General features: G+C 40.3%; 2 protein-coding genes across 4 annotated transcripts in view; both read right to left on the minus strand.

The window, feature by feature from the left end:
* SECISBP2 (SECIS binding protein 2) overlaps positions 1–11,822 on the minus strand; it is a 40,962-nt gene extending 29,140 nt beyond the window's left edge. For 2 of the 3 annotated variants that reach the window (XM_063099224.1, XM_063099223.1), the window contains exons 1-5: positions 11,714–11,822; positions 10,516–10,661; positions 2,919–3,168; positions 2,522–2,663; positions 907–1,133 (exon numbers count right to left, since the gene is read on the minus strand). In XM_063099224.1, the coding sequence (XP_062955294.1) occupies positions 907–1,133; positions 2,522–2,663; positions 2,919–3,168; positions 10,516–10,661; positions 11,714–11,749 (801 nt within the window). In that variant the 5' untranslated portion in view covers positions 11,750–11,822. The remainder of the gene's footprint in view (positions 1–906; positions 1,134–2,521; positions 2,664–2,918; positions 3,169–10,515; positions 10,662–11,713) is intronic. The other variant, XM_063099225.1, reaches the window with a different exon arrangement.
* A 2,166-nt stretch (positions 11,823–13,988) lies between these two features.
* On the minus strand, positions 13,989–19,579 carry CKS2 (CDC28 protein kinase regulatory subunit 2). Its single transcript, XM_063101445.1, has 3 exons — positions 19,345–19,579; positions 15,445–15,572; positions 13,989–14,041 (listed from the first exon to the last, which is right to left on the minus strand). Exons 1-3 carry the CDS (start codon positions 19,572–19,574, stop codon positions 13,989–13,991), a joined length of 411 nt encoding a protein of 136 aa, XP_062957515.1. The 5' UTR covers positions 19,575–19,579.
* Between the last annotated feature and the right edge of the window lie 3,316 nt (positions 19,580–22,895).

Consider the following 22,895-nt stretch of genomic DNA (forward strand, 5'->3'; position numbering starts at 1 on the left):
TTCACATCTCTCCCACTGTCTTTGCAACATCACCAATGGAGAGGCCCAGATGTTCTCCTTTGATTTCGGGTAAATACTCACAACAGAACAAGAAAAAGGCCAAAAGGAGGCCACCTGGATGCACTGGGATCCTTGAACTTCTTTTTTGTTTCTACTTTAGGAAGGATATAGGTTTTCATTTCTCTTACATAATTGGCCTTGTCCACCTTTGCCATGTCTTCAAATTTTCTTTTCTCTTTAGCAGACACGATCTCCCACCTCTCTGACCACTTCTTAGAAAACTCTTCAGAAGCTGACTGAAGCATCTGGTGTTGCTTCTTGTGTTCCTCCTGGCAAGTTTGCACAAAGAATGCATACAACGACATTGTGCATATCAACTCCTTAGGATCTCCTTTGCCCATGTTTAATTATTTCTCCTCAGCGAGGCACAGAGTTGCCCAGTGCTTGTCCGGCTCTCACTTGCCCCAGCACTCAATATACTGTGGAGCTCAATATACTGTCTATTTCATTTTTTAAAAATGTCTTTTCTCTGTATTGGAAAAAGTGCTACCCAGAATGCAATGTTAGAAGTGGCATGTTCAAAATGGGCTGTCAAAGCAGTTAGACTCTGCTAGAATCTTTTCCTTCTGAGGCACTACAATACCTTTTAGCCACCAGATAAAAAGAAGTATCCTAGGTGAGTCTTTTAAAAGAACAGCTGCTTTTTCAGGTGTTATAGCCTCATTGTAAACAGTTCAAACAACAGAGAAGGTCATCTAAGTGCACAAGGAAAGGTTTCTCCCAGTACCTCCTCCCCAGCTCTGTGGACTCCATAGCCCACATGAGGATTTAATGTGTATTGTTTGAAGTGATATAACTAAAGAGGTATGTGCTAAGGAGAAAGAAAAAGAAGAACCCTCAACTCACCTCTGACAACAGTGCAGCTGGTCTTACAACTTCTAGAAGAGAACTGTCAGTTGATAAGGAGCGCATAGGGCCCCACCTGAGTTGCTTTCGTATCTCTGACATATTACTGTTCTCTGGACCCTGCAGTTCAGGAAAATCCAATCTGGTAAATTCAAAATTAGGTTTGGAGGCAGATCCACTTTTTGCAATGATTCTGGATTTCCTATCTGTTCGTTTATGATAACCATCTGTAATTAAAGAATTAAAAGGGTAAAAATTTAGATACTGCTTGATGACCCATACTCAAACTTAAATTGTAGAGTAGAAGCCTATTGCTACTGATGCAACAGGTTGTTGTCAAAACATCCTAACCTTTGCTAGTGTCATTAATCTTCTCTGTAACAGTGCAAAACACAAATGACCAGAAGTATCAATCACTCTGGTTGACCTATCAGGAGTAATTCTAAAGCTGATGAAATAGTTACCTTAATCTCCTTGTGCAGCTGGGCATTTTAACTATTCTTAATATACATTTTAGAGTTTTGGAAATTTAAAGGGACTCTAACAAATTTCCTGTAAGTGATAAACTTCCCATCTTTCAGTTTGCTGTAACAAACTGGAAGAAGGCAGATAGCATGAAACTCACCGCCTCTTTCCCATCTTTCTCCTTAAAAGCAATGGATGATGAGGTAGGCCGCAGTGCCATGAAGCCCCTCATTTAATTGTAAGGCCAAGAGTTACTACAGTTAACAGTTAAATTCTCCTTTCACATTTCCATATACCAGATGGTTTACAAGTGAAGTCAATGAAAAAAGAAAAATACATATACCCAGTAATATAAATTATATATGTAACTAAATTGGTAGACCATTCCTAGCAACTATGCAATTACAAAGACTTTAAATCATTACATAAATAGGTAATTAACATATGTGACAAAACTGCAGTAGTAAATAATTTATAGGAATAAAACAAGATACCATGTGGAATCATTAGCTTTTATCTTCTTTTTTTTGTTTTTTTAATTTTATTTTTGTTTTTGTTTTACTTTATTTATTTTCTTTTCTGTAATCACTAACTTTTAGCCACAGACTGGAACAGGAGTTTTCTAGCCCAGAGCAGATGTGACTTGTGGTACAAATAAAAACTCTGAGTAACTACAATGCCCAGGTTTGGTATTGCTTAGGATAGGATTTAAACCACAGTCAAAACTCTCCTACCTACTAAAAGTCTCCCAACACAACACTAAAGAAAATGTCAGGGATGAACATAGTCAAATACAGTACAAAGGATATGGTTGTGATTTGTTTTTATTTAGGGACATGTTTTGAAACCTGTGGCCATCACCTACTTGCTGTTACTTCAGACAAGTTCTTCATGTGTAAAAGAAGGCTATAACAGGTTGAAGGCACTTCAGAGCCCACAATGCAACAGGCACCATGCTAATCCCCTCCCTGGGAGGACAGGCATCCAGAATCCCACAGGAAGCCTGATGCCCTCAGCTGTGTTGGGCTCCGGGTCTCATTTCTTGGACTCACGATGACCAAGCTCACGAACACAGCTGTACAAAGAACAGCAGCATTTCTGAGGTAGATGGAGTAGGTCAGCATTATACTATAGAGTTTATTATTTTTACCTGATTTCAAACTATTTTCAGCATGAAAGGACAAATGATGTGAACCTTTAGCCGATTTTATCTCAGATGACACAGCTCCATCAGCCCTTTTACTGTCAAACTTTTGCTCCTCATATGTTCTTTTCTCATTATAGGTTTTTTCCTGTAGAAAGGATTAAAAAGCAACATGAAATAAAAACACCATCAGTATAAAAATGGTTTAAAATAGAAAATTAGTAAGTATTCACAATTAAATCATTTTTAAAAGATCAGACCACATCATTTTTAAAAAGGTTAAATACCACACACAAAAAGATAAGCAATGCTAAAATGTCACACAAAAATTTACCAATTCTTTACACTTAAAACACTAAAGCTACCAACTCAAGGACACAACAAAACCATGGCATTTACTCACCTTAAACAGAGCTTTCGTCTCTTGTGGGAGAGGGCACATGTGCTCATCTTGGGGCTTTACTGTTTGAAAACCTCGGTAACAACTGAGTTGGTTATAATCATACTGGGAGCCAGGCACTGAGCAAACATTTTGTGTAGACTCAAGGGTATAAGGAGAATAGGCATACGGATGAAGAGTCATCTCAGAAGATGAATACTGAGGTGAAAAACTTGAAGTGCCAAAGGCCATATTTTCAGTATATATTTTCTGCCTAAATACAAAGCGTAAATTTTAGTTGCAGATTTCACACAAAGGAGCTTAATATCTTATAATAAACTAATTTAAACTTTTTAACATTTAATATTTTTGAGACCATTCACTCTAGCATTGAAATTTTTCTAATTAAAAGCCAAATAAAACCTCTGAGCATTTCTTTCTCACCCTGCAAAGAAAGATGCTGACCTGTTTCCACTTTCTCACTAATAAGCTGTAAGTCCATAAGAAATATCAACAGAGCCAGAAGATGCTACAGCAGCTCTTCACTCTCCTGCTGTCAAGAATTTGGGAAAGCCTTTCTCAGTAACTCTGACCAGAATAGCCATAAAGACCATTCTCTCTGTTGAGGGGATGCCTCCCTCCTAGGGCCTCTGGGCTCCTGCACAGGGTTTTCTCCAGCCCATCCCTGCTCCAAGTCCACTACAAAGCCCTGTGCTTTGCTGAGTATCAGGGCCAGAGTACAAAGAGGACACCATGGCTGGGAACTGCACACCCTACTGCCAAGATGGGTGCTATCTCTGAACACTACGGTTGCCTTAATTTGTTCACGCTGCTAGACTAAACCAAAATATAACTTTTTTTTTCATTTTAGTACCAAAGGCATCAAAAGAGACCAAAATATAATTTAGCACTGTTTTTATTTTAGCGAATTGGTGTAAGTGTGGAGGTTTCAACCATTTTCCCATGAAAGCTGACACAATGACAAAATGCTAAGCAGAGTTAAAATACAAATCATAACTTTCTCCTTCCCACAAATAAGTACCATTAGGTGTTTCTGTGAATCTTCAGAGCTATACCAAAGTGTACTGGTACACTGAAAAGCAGGAAAATCCAAACTTCATCATGATACATCCTATGATCTTCACAGTTTGGCTGTCACGAGATATGGACATAGTAGAAATCCTTAGCAGAAATCCCATTTCTAACCTTTCTACTTAGTAGAAATCCTTTTTCTAAGCTGTCACAAGAAAGACTATGTTGAATAAGAAAGGGAGTCACTATCTACAGGCTGTATCTACACATTAAAGAGAATGTTTACTGCTTTCACTTCCATTTAGTACTTAATTATATATTGCCTTGTGTCACTATATATTAATCCATATTTTTAAATAAATTTAGATCTTGTAAGATATTTTACTTATAAGCAATTAATTTTAACAATGATATATTCCTAATTGAAAACTAAACCCTTTTCACTGATCTTTTTCTGTCCCACATTCTGTCCCACCTGGCCTAGGGCTGCTGCAAACAGACAGAGCCACGAGAACTGGTTCTTTGCAGAAAGAGAGAGAGAAGAGGGAGAGTAAAAGCTTGGTCCTACATGCTTCTGGGAATTCTGTGCTTTATTTTGTTTGTGGCTCAAAATATATGGGACGGAGAGGGGGCAGATTTCAGGTGAAGAATCTGTTCTTCATAAGAGAAGATGGGAAAAGAAAATGAGTTGATAGTAAAAAAAAGTAGTTTAAAAAAAAAGCCAAAAAAATGGATAAACAGACAAAATTTAGCTAAAAAGGAAAGGAGGGGCAGGGTCCAGTGGTGGTTTTGAAGGATGCTGTCATCCACAAACTTTTCATCCATGAGTCAGGAGACCTTGGTTGGGGTCCTGACTCTACCACAACCTAGTTTTCCACCTTGGACGAGTCACTGGGTTTCTGTACTCTCACTGGTGCTGCTTCCTCTGGAAAGCTGGTATTTTTCCTTTACATCCAAAGCAAACACAATTACATGCAGAGAACAACATATGATACAAAATATCAAACAGACAACCCACAGCATCTGGTGTGGCTTCAAATGGCCTGTCAGGAAAATTCCAGATGCTATGACCCTGAACCTACAGTAACATGCCCATTTTACATTCACTGTCCCTTCTTGCCCCCTCTCCCCTAAAGCTGATCTGCCTGCATCTGTGCAACCCATGGTCTCCAGGCTCCGCTCTTCCTTGCCTCTTTCCTACCAACAGCTTCCTGGTCTCCCACAACCTACTTCTTGCCAAACTCAGCTGCCTCTTCCTCCCAGCATCTGCTGGGTCTGACTTGAAAAGGTCTCCTGGCCTGGACTTTGAACCCTGGCCTCTCCTTGCTCTCACCCACCCTCCATGGCTCCTCCTTTGTCTCCTTCCCTGGTGTCCTCTCCTCTGCACTCTCCCTATCTTGCCCATTTAGACTCATTCTGAATCGGAACCCTTCATCTTTCTGCTCAGACTTCACTTGTATATGAACAATCCAGCACCTTTGCCAGCTCCAAGACTCCATATCCAACTTACAGACCATTTCCGTTTAATATTTCATTTTCCCCCAATTCAGCACATATAAATCCCAAACTTAACATCTTTCCATTACATCATCTTTCCCTCCAAAATCTGTATGGATAACTATGGAACCATTTTTCCTTTCAGCAGGTCTCTCATGTATTTTCTGCTCTATTTTCAGTGCATGGAACCTAGTCAAAGTCTTCAATAGCCTCTTTCTTGAAAATCTAACCAGAATTCAGGAGTGATTATTATGACCCCATTTAAAACACCAGCAAAAGTTCTCTATTTCCTACCCAGCAAATCTAAACTTGTCAGCTGCACTATGTAAGCTTCCAAGCTACTGACAGCTTCTCCCTAACCATTTTACCTTATTCCTCTACTAACTCTCAAATACGTCGTGCATGTGGTCCCTTCAATCAGGCCAGGACCCAGCAGGATCCAGCTGCTCCTCCACCCACCAAATTGACCTGAGCCATGCAACACAAAGCTCAGCCGTGTGCTATTGTATGTTACCAGGCTGTGTGCTAGTTCTCATAGCTAACAGGTTTTAACTTAAAGACACTGCCTTGGATTGAGTGTCCCCCCAAAATTTGACCCCCACTGTGAAAGTGTTAAGAGGGTGGGAAATCCTATTATGGTAAATGAAAGGTGGGGCTTGAAGAGGTGATTAAATTGCAGGACCATGCCACAATGAATGAAAAATGGTGGTCATGGGCATGGTTTGGAGGGCTTTAAAAAGAGAGTAAATGAGAAAGTTAGTCTCTCTCTCTGCTCTGCCATCTTCTGCCACGTGAAACCCCTGGATCACTGTTGCCACCACCAAGACCCTCACCTGGACTTTAGACTTCCTAGCCTTTGAAACTGTAAGCAATAAATTTCATTTTCTTATAAATTACCCAGTTCCGTGTGTTTTGTTATAAACAACAGAAATGGACTAATACAAGCATCAAGTGGTACTTTCGGAAATTTCAATAGTTACAGCAAGATGCTGAAAATGCTCAACAAACTCTTGCCAACAGAAGCTGCAATTCTGGAAAATACTACAATTAAACTCAGGTCAGAAGAACTAAATGCTAATTCTGGTTCTGGAGCTAATTTGAATTACTCTGCACAAACATTTTTAGTCTCAGTATAACATCACACCTCCATGACAACCTCATGGATTGTGGTAAGCATGAGAGAAGTGAAAGTATATAATAATACCCAAAGTGCACACATCCTCACGCACATCTGTTAGCACAGGTTTTGTCACAAAAAATGTACTACGGCAATCAACAAAGTCATTGTCCATGGACATTCACTTGGAACAGAGAACTTTATTTTGTTTGCATAGGCCTCTATTTGTTCATTACATCAGTAAATAACCAGTATTTTGCAAACATGGCAAATTCTGTATATCAGACTAATTCTATTAATATTACTTTGTCCTGTCCTACAATGTAAATTTGGAGGATGGTATGTTTTCTTTCATCTCCATCAGTTCAAGTCTATGTAAGACTGATAAAGAGGAACACGGCTCATGAGATAGTCTTTTCCTCCCTTAGCATCTAATGCTTTCCTTATAGTAGTCTTTCAATAATTAATTCCAAATGAATAAATGAAGAACCTGTGAGAACACTGTTAAAGATACTGGAGGGAGACAGATTCTATAATAGGTGACTGCCCCTCCTTTAAGGGAAGATGAGGAGAGGGGACATACAAAGATGATTTAGGTTGCTATGTAGTGGAACAAATAGGAAAGAGAAAATAGGCTTGTTGAGAAAAATTCTACTTTTTCACAGCAGCAGATCTCCATTTAAATGTAATCTGACTACAGTAATGCAATTTTTAACCTATCTTAGAACTGATTATATAATCAATTCTCAACTATATGAAGTCTCATTATCTCGTTCCCACTTAAAGGCTCTTTTCCTTTCAAACCCTTCCCCTTTGGTTTAATGCCTACTTTATCCTTAGCTGTTTCCTTGCCTGGCAGGAATATTGAGCCTATCTTTTCTTGGTGATAATTTTTTTTAAAAACCTAAAAAAAGGTAAAGGGTTAAAAAACTTAATTTTTAAATTCAGCACTGTGCATCCTTCAGTCTCTTGATTCATCTCTATTCATTTTAATGCCAAAACATTGCTTTAGTCATATGAATCTTTTCCAACTTTATCTGCAGTAACTGGAATACCACCCAGCAGATGGCTTTGAGTTCTTGTCAGTGAGATATATTTTTGTTTTCTGTCATTTGTGACACCTAAGGTAGAGAACTCAAATGAGTCCCATGGCATCCTCCTCTTTATAAGGGATGAAATTACAGTGGAAAAATTGGGTATTCTTACTGAAGACCAAACTGTAGCCCATAAAGGTAGGTTTTCAACTTTTGTCAAAAAACGCAACTTGCAAATATCCTAAATATACCAGCTCAAAAATTTTCTTATTCATTCCAATTTTCATTCTTGCAAACATAATTCTAGAATTTATATGCGGTATAAACTATTTTCGATTGCACCACACAGGCACAAAAAATTAAAAAGGAAACCCATTTGAACCATACCAAAGGAGTATAAAGCACGAGAACTCTTACATAAGCACTGAAGCTAATGCAGACCTTAAAAAATGACCTAAAAACAAATCTACACAATTATGTGAAAGGCTGACACTTATTTTTCTAAATTCAGCTAAAAGTGGAAGCCATTTTATAAATACCTAGAGAATGAAACTTTGAGAAGAAAAAAGAAAATTTAAAGGAAAACTTAAGCCTTCTTTCAGCTCAAATTCAGAAAAATTTAAAACCAAAACTTGTAAAATCCACCTCCACAGGAGATAAAGCAAAATGGCTGAAAGCAAAAGCCAGTGATTTCCAAAGAATTACAGAGGTGGCCATGGTCACTACCTCCCACCCTTCCCTGAATAAGATTTAAAAATTTTAACCTTAAAAATAAAAAGAATGTTTATTTATTTGCTCCTTCCTTTGTCTTTTTGCTCTTCCCCCTTCCTTCCTGCCATTTCCTCTCCCATTAGATAAATGATGCTATGGGTCAAATGGGTGTCCCAAAAGTTTATGTACTGGAAACTTAATCCCCACTCTAACAGTGTTAAGAGGGTGAGATATCCTATTATGGTAATGGCAAGGTGGGGGTTTTAAGAGGTGATTAGATTTTGAATGATCTATCCATCATGGAGTAACAGATGTGGTTCTGAAGGCTTTAAAAGGAGAGCAAGTGAGGAGGTGAGCACTCTTGCTCTGCACATTCTCGCCATGCAACATCCTGTCTCACTACAGAAGGCCCTTGCCAGACGCACCTCCTGAACTGAGGACTTCCCAGCCTTCAAAACTGTAAGAAATAAATTTTATTGCTTTATAAATTACTGTTTCAGGTAATCAACAGAAATAGACTAATACAGAATGATATATTTTTAAACTGTATGAACAAATGCACCCTGAAACTGCATTTGCTACTAATAGATGCAATGCAGTCTCCATCTTTTCTTTGCCCCAAATAACAGAATGAGTATAAAGAAAAAAATGGGGTGTTAAAGCTACAGCTTTTCACTGGATATCCATATGTAGAAAAATGAAACTAGACCCCTATCTCTCACCATATACCAAAATCAACTCAAAAAAAGACTTAAGACATGAAACTATAAAACTTCTAGAAGAAAACATAAGGGAAATGCTTCAGGATGTAGGACTGGGCAAAGATTTTATAAATAAAACCTTAAAAGCACAGGCAACAAAAGCAAAAATAAACAAATGGGATTATATCAAACTAAAAAGCTGCATAGCAGCAAAGGAAACAATCAACAGAGCAAAGAGACCACCTGCAGAACGGGAGAAAATATTTGCAAACTATGTACCTGACAAGGGATTAATATCCAAAATATACAAGGAACTCAAAACAACTCAACAGTTTAAAAAAAAAAAAAAAAGTAAAAGAAAAAAGAATCCAATTAAAAAAATTGGCAAAGGAACTGAATAGATACTTCTCAAAAGAAGACATACAAATGGCCAACAGGTATATGAAAAAATGCTCAACATCACTAATCATTAGAGAAATGTAATTCAACACACAGAGATATCATCTCACCCTAGTTAGATCTGGCTATCATCAAAATGAAAATCATAAATGTTGGTGAGGATGCAGAGAAAAGGGAACATTTATACACTCTTGGTGGGGCTGAAAATTAGTACAGCCATTATGGAAAACAGTATGGAGGTTTCTCAAACAACTACAAATAGAACTACCATACAATCCAGCAATCCCACTACTGGTATAAACCCAAAAAACTGGAAATCATTACATCGAAGAGATACCTGCTCTCCCATGTTTATCCCAGCTCTATTCACAACAGCCAAGATATGAAACCAATCTAAATGTCCATCAACAGATGATTGGATAAAGAAAACGAGGTATATATATATATATATATACACAACAGACTACTACTCAGCCATAAAAAAGAATGAAATTCTGCCTCACAACAGTATGGATGAGCTTGGAGAAAATTAAGTGAAATAAGGCACAAAAAGAGAAATATCACATGTTCTTACTCCTATGTGGGAGCTAAAAAATAAATTGTTGAACTTTTTGAAGGGAAGAGTAGAAATGTGGTTACTAGAGATGGAAAAGGGAAGGGATAGTGAGAGGTTGGTTAATTGACACAAAATTACAGCTAGATAAGAAAAATAAGTTCTTCTGGTGTAGAGTGGAGCTACGCATCTATAACTAACAACAATTTACAGCATGTTATCAAATTGCTAGAAGAGAGATCAAAAGTTTTCAACATAAAGAAATAATTAAATACTGCAATGATGAATATGCTAATTTTCCTGATTTCATCATCACACATTGTATACATGTATGGAAATATAAGTCAGTACCTATAAATATGTCATCAATACGTCTCAATAAAAAAAAAAAAAGCACCAGTTTTTGGTGCAGGATACAGTTAAATTGCACCACTCGCTCACCCTTCCTGGCTGAAGAGCACTTTCGAGCGATGTGCAGAACTTTAATATGTTAGCTGAAACATATTTGAAAGCCTAGTCACCATTAAATCCAAGAAATAAGCCCCGTGGTAAGGCAAGAGTTTAGAAAGATACATACTCAGTCACTGGTGGTCCCTGAACAAACGGATAGTACGTAGCTGCACAGCTAGGGAAGACACATGCTTCTGAGGACTCTGACCATGCCACATTGAGCCCAGCAAATCTGGGGACAAACGGTTTGACATCTGCTGATAACTTGATGCCCTGAAGGAAAAAAGGGGGGTTGGCTACATATATTCCGAAATCAACCAAATGTAAACAAAAAAACCCAAAGAGAGGTGCTCCATTCTAACGGCCCCAGAAATGCTCATCCCAATGCTGCTGCTTAAAAACTTCTGCCTAGTAAAGACAAGAATTCGTTTGCTAACGATTTCTCCCTGATGCTTCTTAGAAAAACCAGTCTTCTACACATAAAGTGTGAAAAATAAGGACAACCAGTTAAAGTAGAAGTAAAATTCAACCCAGGTTATATAGTTAGGACCACACTGACGACGTTTCCATAGTTTTAAACATGGAATAAGCGTATTTTAGTTAGGAATGATTGAGAATCATACAGACACTGCAGTCAAATACACCCGGAGAATGGTTAAATGTAGTACTCAAAACAGAGTGCATAAGTTTATTTCCATTAAATTTCTCCAAAAAGTTGCACAAAACATTTGCTTTTTACTCAGTGAACCACTAAGTCGAGTTTCATTGAAAAGCAAAATCATGCTTTGGTAGAAAATCGCACTCGGAATTTAATTTTTAAAGTGTATTGTTTCTCTTACTGTTTAGATACATAGGAAAAGATCTACTTTCCCTGAGAATTTCATAACCATAGTTTTTAATTAGAGTTTCAAACTAATTTACGCGATTGCCACGGCTCCAGCTGTGGCAATGTAGAGCGGAGCCCGACGTTTAGGGAAACCCAGGGTGCTTTAAAACCAGCTACTCCTTCCTCGGAGCTCCGCGAGCTCGCCCAAGCTCCCCCGCCCTGACTGTTGTGCATGCTGGGCAGGGCGCCGTCACTGGCCTCTGCGGCATCACACCCTAAATGCGACGCAAATCGGGGGCGGGGGTCTGCGGTACCCGACCACCGCCCCCAGACGGGCCCGGGGATCGCGGCAGCCCTCACGAGCGCTTCCGGACCGTCTCTAGCACGCCCGCCGGGCTAGCCCCGTTACTGTCCGACCGAAACCCCGGGGCGAGCCGGGTCAACGGGCTGAAGCCGCCGAGAGCGCCCGCGGGCCCAGGCAGCCCCCGACGGCCCTTACCTCGCCTTCGGGATCCCGTGGCCCCTCCGATGCCATGGTGGGCGGCTCGGAGGAAGCCGCGCCGTAGCGGCCAGCAGCCGGACGGTCGGCTGGCCCCACAGACGACGCAACGTTTCCGCCTTTGGAGCAGCAGCCAGGAAGTGCGTCACAGAGCGCGACGGGACCCGCCTCTTCCTCAGGCCGGAAGTGTGCGGGGGCGATTCTGAGTCTGTGCGGGCCACACGTGGAGGTCACGGTAACGTGGGTAGCAGGCGTGGATCCTGGCATTCCTGCGGGCTGCGGCCTCGGTGTAGGTTAGAAGATCTTGAAGTATGCCCTGAAGTGCTGGACTATCTGAGCGCCAGGCAACAGCGACTGGAAACTTCGAGTGAGGCCGTAGCTTAGTCGAGTTCCCTGAGCCACGGGAGTCTAACATTAGTTAGGAGGTCAGAGAGCTCCTTGGATAATGTGGCCTGTAAAGGCTTCTCGCAGAGGTGACCTTTGCGGCAGTCACCTGAAGAGGCAAGTTTACTAGTAAGGGCAATGCGGGGTGGCCCCGCTCACGATTGCATTCCTTTAAGATTTCCTCAAGATCGGTGACTTGGGAGATTGTACACCCTGTAAAGCCTTACAAAAAGATTGGTATCCCACATTTTCAGAAACTAAGCAGCATGGAAGTAATCACGGAAAGGAATTTAACTTCAAAATTGCTACTTATTTCAAATGGTATGAACATTAAAAAATGCGCTTAGGACAAAGTTATGGGACAGGAAAGTATGGTTTCTGCAGTGAAAAAAGGCTCTTCGGGAGTGCTGAATGCGTTAAGTACTAAGAAATTTATAAGGGGCATCAAGGATAAGAGGCTGACCAGAGAGGTACAGGGGAAGGCCGCAAAGTGGATTTCAATAGATGGAGGAGGAACTCCTACCTCAGAGGCTTGGAGGAAGGTGGAAGCAGATTTAAGGAACAGAAAATATTTGCCAGCAACGTAGGCCACTTGAGGAATGGGACCTAATGAGTTTGGAGCAAATTACAGGTGTCCTCTGTCCCTTGCACATAGACCATTTATTTCAAGCAGGAAATGGAGGCAGCAGCTCCAGTTCTCTTCCACATTTCTGTCCAACTGGGTCCCACAGCTTTACCGAACATATCTGGACACACCCAACCTCTAGCAGGTCTCTCAGATCTCTCCTAGGGTCTGGCCAGAATCTATGCTGTAGGTTGAGGGGTAGCTGTCACCCCTGTCTCATCACTCTGGGTCTACACTAGGGTGTAATAAAGTTTACTTAATTTTGGCATCTTTCTGTTGGATTGTTACCATGTACCTCTCTACCTGATGTGTCTGTCCTGTGGTGGTGGCTGGGCTGGGGATAGATTCTAGGCTGCTGCTCATCACTTTCAATAGTTATTGTAATCATTATGTGTAAAGACATCCTTTCTAAACAGAGGGTCTTATATTTACCAGTGAGGCTCATTTAAAATGGCTCTCCAGCATAGTAATCAATTACCATAAAGAGCCTGTGTCTGCATTTAACTCCAAAACCTTTTCCTAGCCTAAGACAATGTAAACAGATGAAAAATAAATAGGGCATGAAGGTGTTTTACAGTGCTCTTGAACTTTGCTATATTTTATAGGGAACATTATCCCCACTTGGCTAATGGAGAAAAGGAAAAACAGAGTTAAGTGTTTCTCCCAAGACCACTAGCAGTCAGTGGCGATTCTTAGACAAGTGGAAGCAGCCCAGGTAGTATTGTTGGGCTTTTCTGTTCAATTGGAGATTCTAGACAATTCTTTAGGAACTTGTCTAATAATAAAGCTGTAAAATCTACTTTGGCTTAGTTTAAACTTATCCGTGGTTCTTGCTTTCTTCCTAAGTTAAATAAATGGTACCCCAATCATACCAAGCTATTTTAAAATTTAAAATTTCTTTATTTCCTCATGGCTAAAACTATAAAACTTAAACCAAATAATCTCCACAGGCACAAATTAACCATAAAAAATATATATCTCAGTAACCTTTAATGGTGATAAATGCAACACAAAAACTTTATTTAACAAAAGTAACAGGTGAAGTCAAACAGACTAGAAAAAACTGACTAGAAGAAACTATCTTAAACACCTTATAGTAACCTACTTGCAGTTGCATTTAACTGAGCTCTGTTGCTGTGAAGAATACAGCTCATGCACAGGTATGGGTGAGTGATTTGTACATTTTTTTCAAGTATTCACTGAATACTACTTTATATACACATATACATTAAATTTGAAAAAGATTTGATGATCCGCAGATATACTTCATTTTTGTTGATCTTTTGGAAGAGGTCGTCTAAAGAGAAGAATATGCGGTTCTGTGGAAAGAAATGATTTACATCATTTTAATATAACACTTAATTTTAACTTGCTCAACAAAAATCAAAGAATTCTCAATTGAACCAAAAAACAAACTAAGTCCACTTTTAACTGGTTGGAGGTATCTAAAATGAACTTTGCTTCAAAGTTACTATCAACAGTAAACAGAAAAAAAACAACCTGACAATGAGAACATTCCTCCAGTATTTTTGTTTTACCCATCCTGGAGAAAGGGGATAGTAAGTAGAGAAGCTATCTGAGGAGAGTGGTTTCTACTGTTAGAGTCTCAGAGTGAAAAATAAAGAGAAAGATCCCCTCATTCAAATCTCCTCCTGGATATCTCACACTAATGCACATTGAAAACCACCAGCAGCTCATAAAAATGCAGGTCCCCGAAGGTCATCCCATAGATTCTGTAGGTAGGGGCCCAGGAATCTACAGTTAAGTTCCTCAATTGCTTTGTATTATCTGGAGAAAGACCTTTGAACTGTAATATGATTATGTGCCCCAATCCCAGGAAAACTATGAGTCTTGGTTTTTGATGCTGTTTTTCTTTAACAGAAGAGTAGAAAACAAGATACCTTTAGTTCCACCTACTTTAGCTTCTACAGCATGTCTTTAAATTTTGTTGAAAGCATTATAAATTCTTTAAGTTATTACTGATAATCCAAAAGAATTTAACCCCAACATTTCAGTCTAGTTTAATATTTAATATCTGGGAAACTTCTGATTAATACCACATAATGCGAAGGGTACTTCAAAAAGTTCGTGGCAAAATAGCATTAAAAGGTAATACAAATCTTTCCATGAACTTTTTGAAGTACTCTCATAAGACACTCATCTAAGCATAAAATAGGCAGCAAAATTCTGAGTTCATAAACTATGTTATCTCATTTAACCTTAATGTGGTAGATAACATCCTTTAAGAGGACTAAAGGAAAAGACAGATCACTTCAAATTGCATCAATTTGTATATATAGAACTTAAAATAAGTTCTTAGTTTTAAAAGAAGGGACTGCAGATACTAGATATGGCAAAACATAAGATACTATTAACAAGGACAAATTTTAAGACAGATTATCTATTTTTTGACTTATTTTTGCAGGTAGAACATAGCTGCTTTCATTCCTGTGGTATATGAATTACTATAATATTGGAAATCTCTCCAGGGAGTTAAGGAATCAGTCATTTAGAAAATAATCACTTATCACGGAGATACTTTGGGACATCATTGAATGTCAATGTTGCTAAAAAAAATCTGACAACTACCACCACTACTACAAGGGTACTTCACCAAGTTTGTGGAAAAACAGAATTAAAAGATAATATGAATCTTTCCATGAGCTTTTTGAAGTACCCCCGTATTTTAATTCAGTTAAGGCTTTACTATAGGAAAACTTACCTGGTTCATGAATCATGTAATGAACCCAGCCTAGACTCTGTTGGACACCAAGTCTCCTCCATTCCTCTTCAGACATCAGATGGGTTTTGGGTACTTGTTTGGAAAGTTCTCTGGGTAACATGACATGCCTGTTAAAAGACACAGCTAAGTATTAGTGCCTTTCCTACAATTATGATCATTTTGTACATACACCTTTAGGATATTAAAATTTAAAGGTTTTGTCCTCAAAACAAAGTTCTTTAAAGCAACTCTATGTTACATTATCATTGGTATCAATATTGGGGGCTACTTTCTACTACCTTTAATTCTGATTTTCAATGGCCTGTGTTCAAATTAGGGAGCTAGGAGTGTACAGTCCAAAAGCAGAAGGCATTTTATCTGGGATTAACTTTTTTCTTACAGAAAATGCTTGCTAGTTGTCTTAATCTTCTTCAGGAATAGAACCCCAAAATCTAAGTTGGCCACATGGTTATCGGTCTCCCCTACTGCTAGCTCTGGTCATGTGACTAAATCCTGGCCAACAGGATATAAGCAGAAAATATGCAACTTATGAAAAGTATCCTCAGAGGGAAAGAACATACCCAACTCTTTTCTCTTTCTCCTTCCTATTGGATGCAGATACATGTAACCGAGGAGCTAGAGCAGCAATCTACGGAGGATGGTAAGGTAACAAGAGGGAAGGAACCCGGCCCCTAATTATCCCAGTCTGGACTAGAGTTTTAAGTAAGGGCAAAAAAAATCTCTTTTTAGTTACAGTTAGCCTGAGTTTCCTGTTACTCAACACTAGATTTGTAGTACATACAAGTCCTTGTATACTCCAGAAGTTGCTTTATACTTCAAGTACTTCGTTCAAAATTAAGAAAAAACAAAAACAAAAACCTAACTGCACATCCAAGTATACATGTATTTGCAAGCTCACACAGACCTTCAGTTTCCCAATAAGTTACTGACCTATATCCAAAACTTTATTCAGTTTCTTAGGCAGGCATGAAATAGCCTTCAATATCAAACCATCAAGAATATGTACAATTGTAACTTTGTAAAATTTTTAAAAGACGAATCCACACCTCCTTAGAGTTTTTATTTAATTACCATAAAAAGATTTTTTATAAGCACCAAGCTGTCATCAACTTAAATTTCAGGATGTGTAGCTGGTTAGTTAAGTACTTTTGCAGGGCAAAAGTGAGCCTCAGAACAATTCTACTATGTTGCTAGGTTGCCATGATGCCACCAAGTCAAATTATGCTTAACTACTACAGTCCATAGAACTTTCACCAATTCCAGCAAAGTATATGGTGATCCTCAGTAATACCAGGTACCACGCTCATTCTTGAAGTACTGCTTTCATGTCTAATTTTTAAGGCTGTACAAATAGCCTCATTTCTATGATCTACATTGTTGATTAGTCTTGCAAAGAAATGTAATGATTTTGTACCTTTTCTTTCAATTTTACAAGCATAATATCTACATAAATGTACCAACAAGTTATTTAAATGGTAAGTTTCCACCCCACCTTCTCCATAAACCATGGAACAAGTTCTCTTTCAGAGTTTCATTTTAAAGGAAAAAATTTTAAGTAGTATGAAGCCCACATGGGGAGTCTATCTGTATTTAGTTTTCAAACTCACAATGCATAAGGAAATTTACTTCCAAAATCCAACATTTATTTAAGCTGGAATACAAAACAGTTCAAATATTACTAATTTGTAAAGCTGCCCAAAGAAATCCTGTTTTCCAGACACTAAAGACACTTCCTTTACAGAAGAACCTAAACTCAAGTAAAAGGATTATGAAATCAAGTTTGCAATTACAAAAGAAAAATCAAACAGAGATATAAGATATTGCACAGTGAGAAATATACTCTACTAACCATAATTGAAACTTACATTGCATGATCCACCACTCCATACAAACCACCCTAGACTCACTCCTCAGTGATGTATTACCAGTATAGACTCCCGTTAAAAGTATCTCTGCAGGGCCGGCCGTGGCTCACTCGGGAGAGTGTGGTGCTGATAACACCAAGGCCATGGGCTCGGATCCCATATCAGGATGGCTGGTTAGCTCACTTGGGAGAGCGTGGTGCTGACAACACCAAGTCAAGGGTTAGGATCCCCTTACCGGTCATCTTTTAGAAAAAAAAGTATCTCTGGAGATTAATTACTATCTTGTTTCATAAAATGGTAAGTGGTCAATTAAAACCAGCTCTAATTTATATTGGATTAGAATAAATTACTTCAGATGTGACAGGATTTTCTTCTATACATTACCACACTCAAGCTACCTAGTAAATCAGGTCTAGTGCCTATCATCAATGATTATGTGAGTATATTAAAACTAAAAACTGGAACTACTGCTACCATAACTCTGAAAAGTGTTTTAATCTAATTTTAATATTATGCCTTAAAAGAAATTTATACAGACCCATAAATCCTTATCCCAAACACTGGAGCCATACGTGTTTCAGAAGTTTTCCAGATTTTGTAAAGTTATTACAGTAGTTTACAATTTGTCCATTATTGGACATCCCCAGCAGGGCTCTTGGTTAACAATACATAATTGAACATTATATGCCAACGTATTACACAGTTATAACTGTGTGGTCTGTGGTTACTATAGAAAGATAATCTACTTCATCTATAGCCAGAAAAAAACAACACGGGATTACAAAATAGTGCACAAATTACTAATTTGAAAGGCTGGCCAGAAAAAAATCCTGTTTTCCTACTGTGAAGATAGACTTTCATGATTGGGGGGAGGGGCGCCACCCACTGTTATGTCCTTTCTTCCTCAAATAGCATTCTTGGAAGTCTAACCTAAAAGGGCAGCAGAAAACAAGGTCATTATTTGGCCAAGGATGACAGAGGCTTTACACCGCACCCCACCCCCACATCTTGGTAGTCTCCCAGAACTCACCATTCCAATCACTACCTACTAGGACAAGGGGTGAACTAGTCTTTGAAGGCACGCTCCAATGTGTCTCCCGGAAACAAAGCTAAGAATTTTTAAGGCTCTTCCTCACAATCCAATTTGCTAATTTTATTGATCAATTATAGCCACTACGCTCTAGTGCATCGCTTCAGGACTCAACACGTCAAAAATTCTTCAAAGCCAAAAATTTTGCCAGTGTACACTGGCAGAAAAAAATGCCCACAAAGTCCACTCAAGTTCTCAATTTGGTCTTTAAACGAACCCGCTCTAATAATGCCCTTAACCGCTACAGCTTGGGTTAACGCAGAATCGCCTAAGTCACCAGACCCGATTAACATTTTCAACCCCCCACCCCCATCAAGCTCATTTTCCGGGAGCTCCCCCCCCAAAGTAATTTCTAGTACCACCAAATTCAAAAGCAAGAAAAAGAGAGGTGTGTTCCTCTGAGTACGTTAACAGACCAAAATCAACATTATAAACTAGTAAAGTGCCTTCACCCCGGCACGGAAGTTGCACGACCGAGAACGGAAAAGCAGGACGCTTCGAGGCGTTTTTTTCGAGTAATCCTGGTCTTGCTCAAGGAACCGGAATCGAGACCAGTTACTGAATGTTCTAGTTATCGCGACCCGCCACGGACGGGAGGAGAGGGCACCAACGGTCCTTCCACGCCATCCAGGACCGGATCCGTTTTCCGTATTGCGCCCGTTACCACCTGGGCACAAACGCGGCCGTCGACGCTCCTCCTTCATCCTCCGGGCAGAACGAACAAAGGCCCGGGGTCCGAGCGCGCCTGCACACTAGGCGCGCACCAACTGCGAGTGGCCGCAGCAACCAGGAGCCGAGCTGGGCCCGAGTTCGCCTCCACCCCGTCCCCGGCCCCCTAGGCTCCGACTTTCGATCCCTCTGACCTCCCCACCTAAGGGAGCCGCGCCTGAGGGAGCTGGCCCGGAGTATAAGGAGGCTGCTCACCGGTACTCGTAGTGCTCGTCAAAGTACTTGTCCGAGTAGTATATCTGCTTGTGGGCCATCCTGCCGGCTCGCAGCGGGGCGGAGGGCAAGAGAGCTGGAAGAGCAGACCTCACCTCCACGTCCGGCCAAGGTAACGACTCGACTAAGACCAACGACCAACAGGCCCAACGATCCCGATTTGAATCGGACAGCCCGCCGCCGATTGGACAGCAGCAGCGACCAATCACCATCCGCCTAAGCTGCGGGAAGGAAGGCCCGGCTGCCAGCCTATCGTCGCCTCGCTTCCTCGGCTTTCGCTTACCTGGTGAGCCAATCAGAGACCTGTTGCGAGGTTGCCCGAGGGAAGAAGTGGAGTATAGGTACGGCGCGGGGCCGGGCAGCGCCCTAACGGGCGGGGGCGTGGTCACAGAAGGGCGGAGCCGGGGTGTTAAGGGCCGCAGAGCGCGTGCGTAGGGATTTGGAACGTTTCAGGCCCGGAAGCCGTTGCGGTGAAGTATCGCGGGTTTTGGCGAAGCCGGAAGCGTTGCCCGCGAGGCTCGGAGCGGTCACCCTCTTCCCCTGCTGTGATGGCATCTCGTGGTGCCGCCCGATGTGCCCTCAAGCTCGCGCCCTGAGTCCAATTTGAAAGGCAGAGAGGCGGTGGGTTGTGAGGAGGATCCCGGCGACCGGCCGCTTGGGTGAGGGGAGCTCGGGAAAAGCGGCCGGGGGTGGCGCGGCACGCCCCTAGCTCTAGAGAGACCCGCGTCTGGAGACGGGCTGAGATCCAGGGAGCTTTCTGTAGCCTAGCCTGCTGTCAGAAAACCAGAGGAAAGTCTAGATGCGGGGAGGCTGAGCCAATGAATGCAGCCGCCAGAAATAACGATTCCGGTTACTGGATAATGGGATTAAAAGGGATTTTGAAACTTTTCTGGTCTCTTAGTATTGATCTTTAAAACTATACGTACATATAAAGTTACTGGAAGAAAACATGTCGAGATGTAAATAGTCATTTTTAGATGACAGTTAAAAACAGTGAAGTTGTTAGTATTTTTCACGTTTTCCACAATGAGCATATACGTCATTTTCATATTAAATTTTTATGCGACGTGTTCTAGCACCATACCACACGGGTTCAGAGCGTGAATATCCCCCCCCTACTGCCCACCCACACGCTGTCGTAGTCAGCTGTGGCTGCCCGAACAAAGTAACCTAAAAGGTGTGGCTTAAATTTCTCACAGTTCTGGAAGCTGAAAGCCTGAGGTCAGGGTGGCAGCATGGCCTGGTTCTGATGAAGGCCCTCTCCCTGGTTGCAGACTGCCGACTGAGCGCTCTCATGGCGCTTATGAAGGTGCTAGTCCCATTCATAAGGGCTCCACCTTTGAGACATCTAACCCTAATTACCTTGGAACGGCCACCTCCTAATACCATCACATGGGGATGGGGGGTGGGATTAGATTTCAATTTATGAGTCTAGAGGGGATTCAAACATTCAGCGTTATACACATGATAGTACCCTTCAGGTCTCTAGGTTAAGGAGTCTGTCTTGTGAAAGGTCTTAATCGTTCTTGAGGAAGTCCCTCCCTTTCCCCATTCTCCATCAATAGAATCCTGTGGATTTCCCTTTGTAATTTCCTTTGTAATAGCGTATTTGCTTAGGTATTGTTCGTCCCACTATCTGCACTCTAATGTATTGTACGTCAAACCAGTGTAGAGCGCATGTCTGTTTAACCACAACATGCCCAGCGCGTAGCAGAGTCCCTTGCACATGATGAACACAATAAGTAAATTTTATTTTATTTTATTTTTTTATGTTTGTACTTTATTAGAGAAAAATCAATCATCTCTAAATGAAATCTTTTTCTAGTTTCATGGAGTATCTTGTCTTGCAATTACATATTTCTGAAAAAATATGTCATCATTTGAAGATTCCAATTTCTTTTTTCTAATGAAGACAAAAATTTTATTATTATTACTTTTTTAAAAATTTTATTTTGTCGATATACATTGTGGCTGATTATTGCTGCCCATCATCAAAACCTCCCTCCCTCCTCCCTCCCCCCCCAACAATGTCCTTTCTGTTTGCTTGTCCTATCAACTTCAAGTAATTGTGGTTGTTATATCTTCTTCCCCCCCACACCGAGTTTTTGTGTGTGTGTGTGTGTGTGTGTGTGTGTGTGAATTTATATATTAATTTTTAGCTCCCACCAATAAGTGAGAACATGTGGTATTTCTCTTTCTGTGCCTGACTCGTCTCACTTAATATAATTCTCTCAAGGTCCATCCATGTTGCTACAAATGGCAGTATTTCATTTGTTTTTATAGCTGAGTAGTATTCAATTGTGTAGATGTACCACATTTTCCGTATCCACTCATCCGATGATGGACATTTGGGCTGGTTCCAATTCTTGGCTATTGTAAAGAGTGCTGCGATGAACATTGGGGAACAGGTATACCTTCGACTTGATGATTTTCATTCCTCTGGGTATATTCCCAGCAGTGGGATAGCTGGGTTGTATGGTAGATCTATCTGCAATTGTTTGAGGAACCTCCATACCATTTTCCATAGAGGCTGAACCATTTTGCAGTCCCACCAACAATGTATGAGAGTTCCTTTTTCTCTGCAACCTCACCAGCATTTATCGTTCAGAGTCTTTTGGATTTTAGCCATCCTAACTGGGGTTAGATGGTATCTCAGTGTGGTTTTGATTTGCATTTCCCGGATGCTGAGTGATGTTGAGCATTTTTTCATATGTCTGTTGGCCATTTGTATATCTTCCTTAGAGAAATGCCTACTTAGCTCTTTTGCCCATTTTTTAATTGGGTTGCTTGTTTTTTTTCTTGTAAAGTTGTTTGAGTTCCTTATATATTCTGGATATTAATCCTTTGTCAGATGTATATTTTGCAGATATTTTCTCCCACTCTGTTGGTTGTCTTTTAACTCTGTTAATTGTTTCTTTTGCTGTGCAGAAGCTTTTTAGTTTGATATAATCCCATTTGTTTATTTTTCCTTTGGTTGCCCATGCTTTTGGGGTCGTATTCATGAAGTCTGTGTCCAGTCCTATTTCCTGAAGTGTTTCTCCTATGTTTTCTTTAAGAAGTTTTATTGTTTCAGGGTGTATATTTAAATCCTTAATCCATTTTGAGTTGATTTTAGTATATGGTGAGAGGTATGGGTCTAGTTTCATTCTCCTGCATATGGATATCCAGTTCTCCCAGCACCATTTGCTGAAGAGGCAGTCCCTTCCCCAGTGAATAGGCTTGGTGCCTTTGTCAAAGATCAGATGGCAGTAAGTGTGTGGGTTGATTTCTGGATTCTCTATTCTATTCCATTGATCAGTGTGTCTGTTTTTATGCCAGTACCATACTGTTTTGGTTATTATAGCTTTGTAGTATAGCTTAAAGTCACGTAGTGTTATGCCTCCAGCTTTATTTTTTTTGCTCAGCATTGCTTTGGCTATGCGTGGTCTTTTATTATTCCATGTAAATGTCTGGATAGTTCTTTCCATTTCTGAGAAAAATGTCATTGGAATTTTGATGGGGATTGCATTGAATTTGTATATCACTTTGGGTAG

The sequence above is a fragment of the Cynocephalus volans genome, chromosome 6 (genome assembly GCF_027409185.1).
Source record: "Cynocephalus volans isolate mCynVol1 chromosome 6, mCynVol1.pri, whole genome shotgun sequence".
Classification (NCBI taxonomy): domain Eukaryota; kingdom Metazoa; phylum Chordata; class Mammalia; order Dermoptera; family Cynocephalidae; genus Cynocephalus; species Cynocephalus volans.

Coding starts and splice junctions, on each gene's coding strand:
- CKS2 (XM_063101445.1), bottom strand. CDS start 19,574: ATGGTGATTGGTCGCTGCTGCTGTCCAATCGGCGGCGGGCTGTCCGAT. Junction 15,573..19,344: donor GACGAGCACTACGAGTACCG/GTGAGCAGCCTC, acceptor GTCTTTTAACAG/GCATGTCATGTTACCCAGAG. Junction 14,042..15,444: donor TTACATGATTCATGAACCAG/GTAAGTTTTCCT, acceptor TTCTTTCCACAG/AACCGCATATTCTTCTCTTT.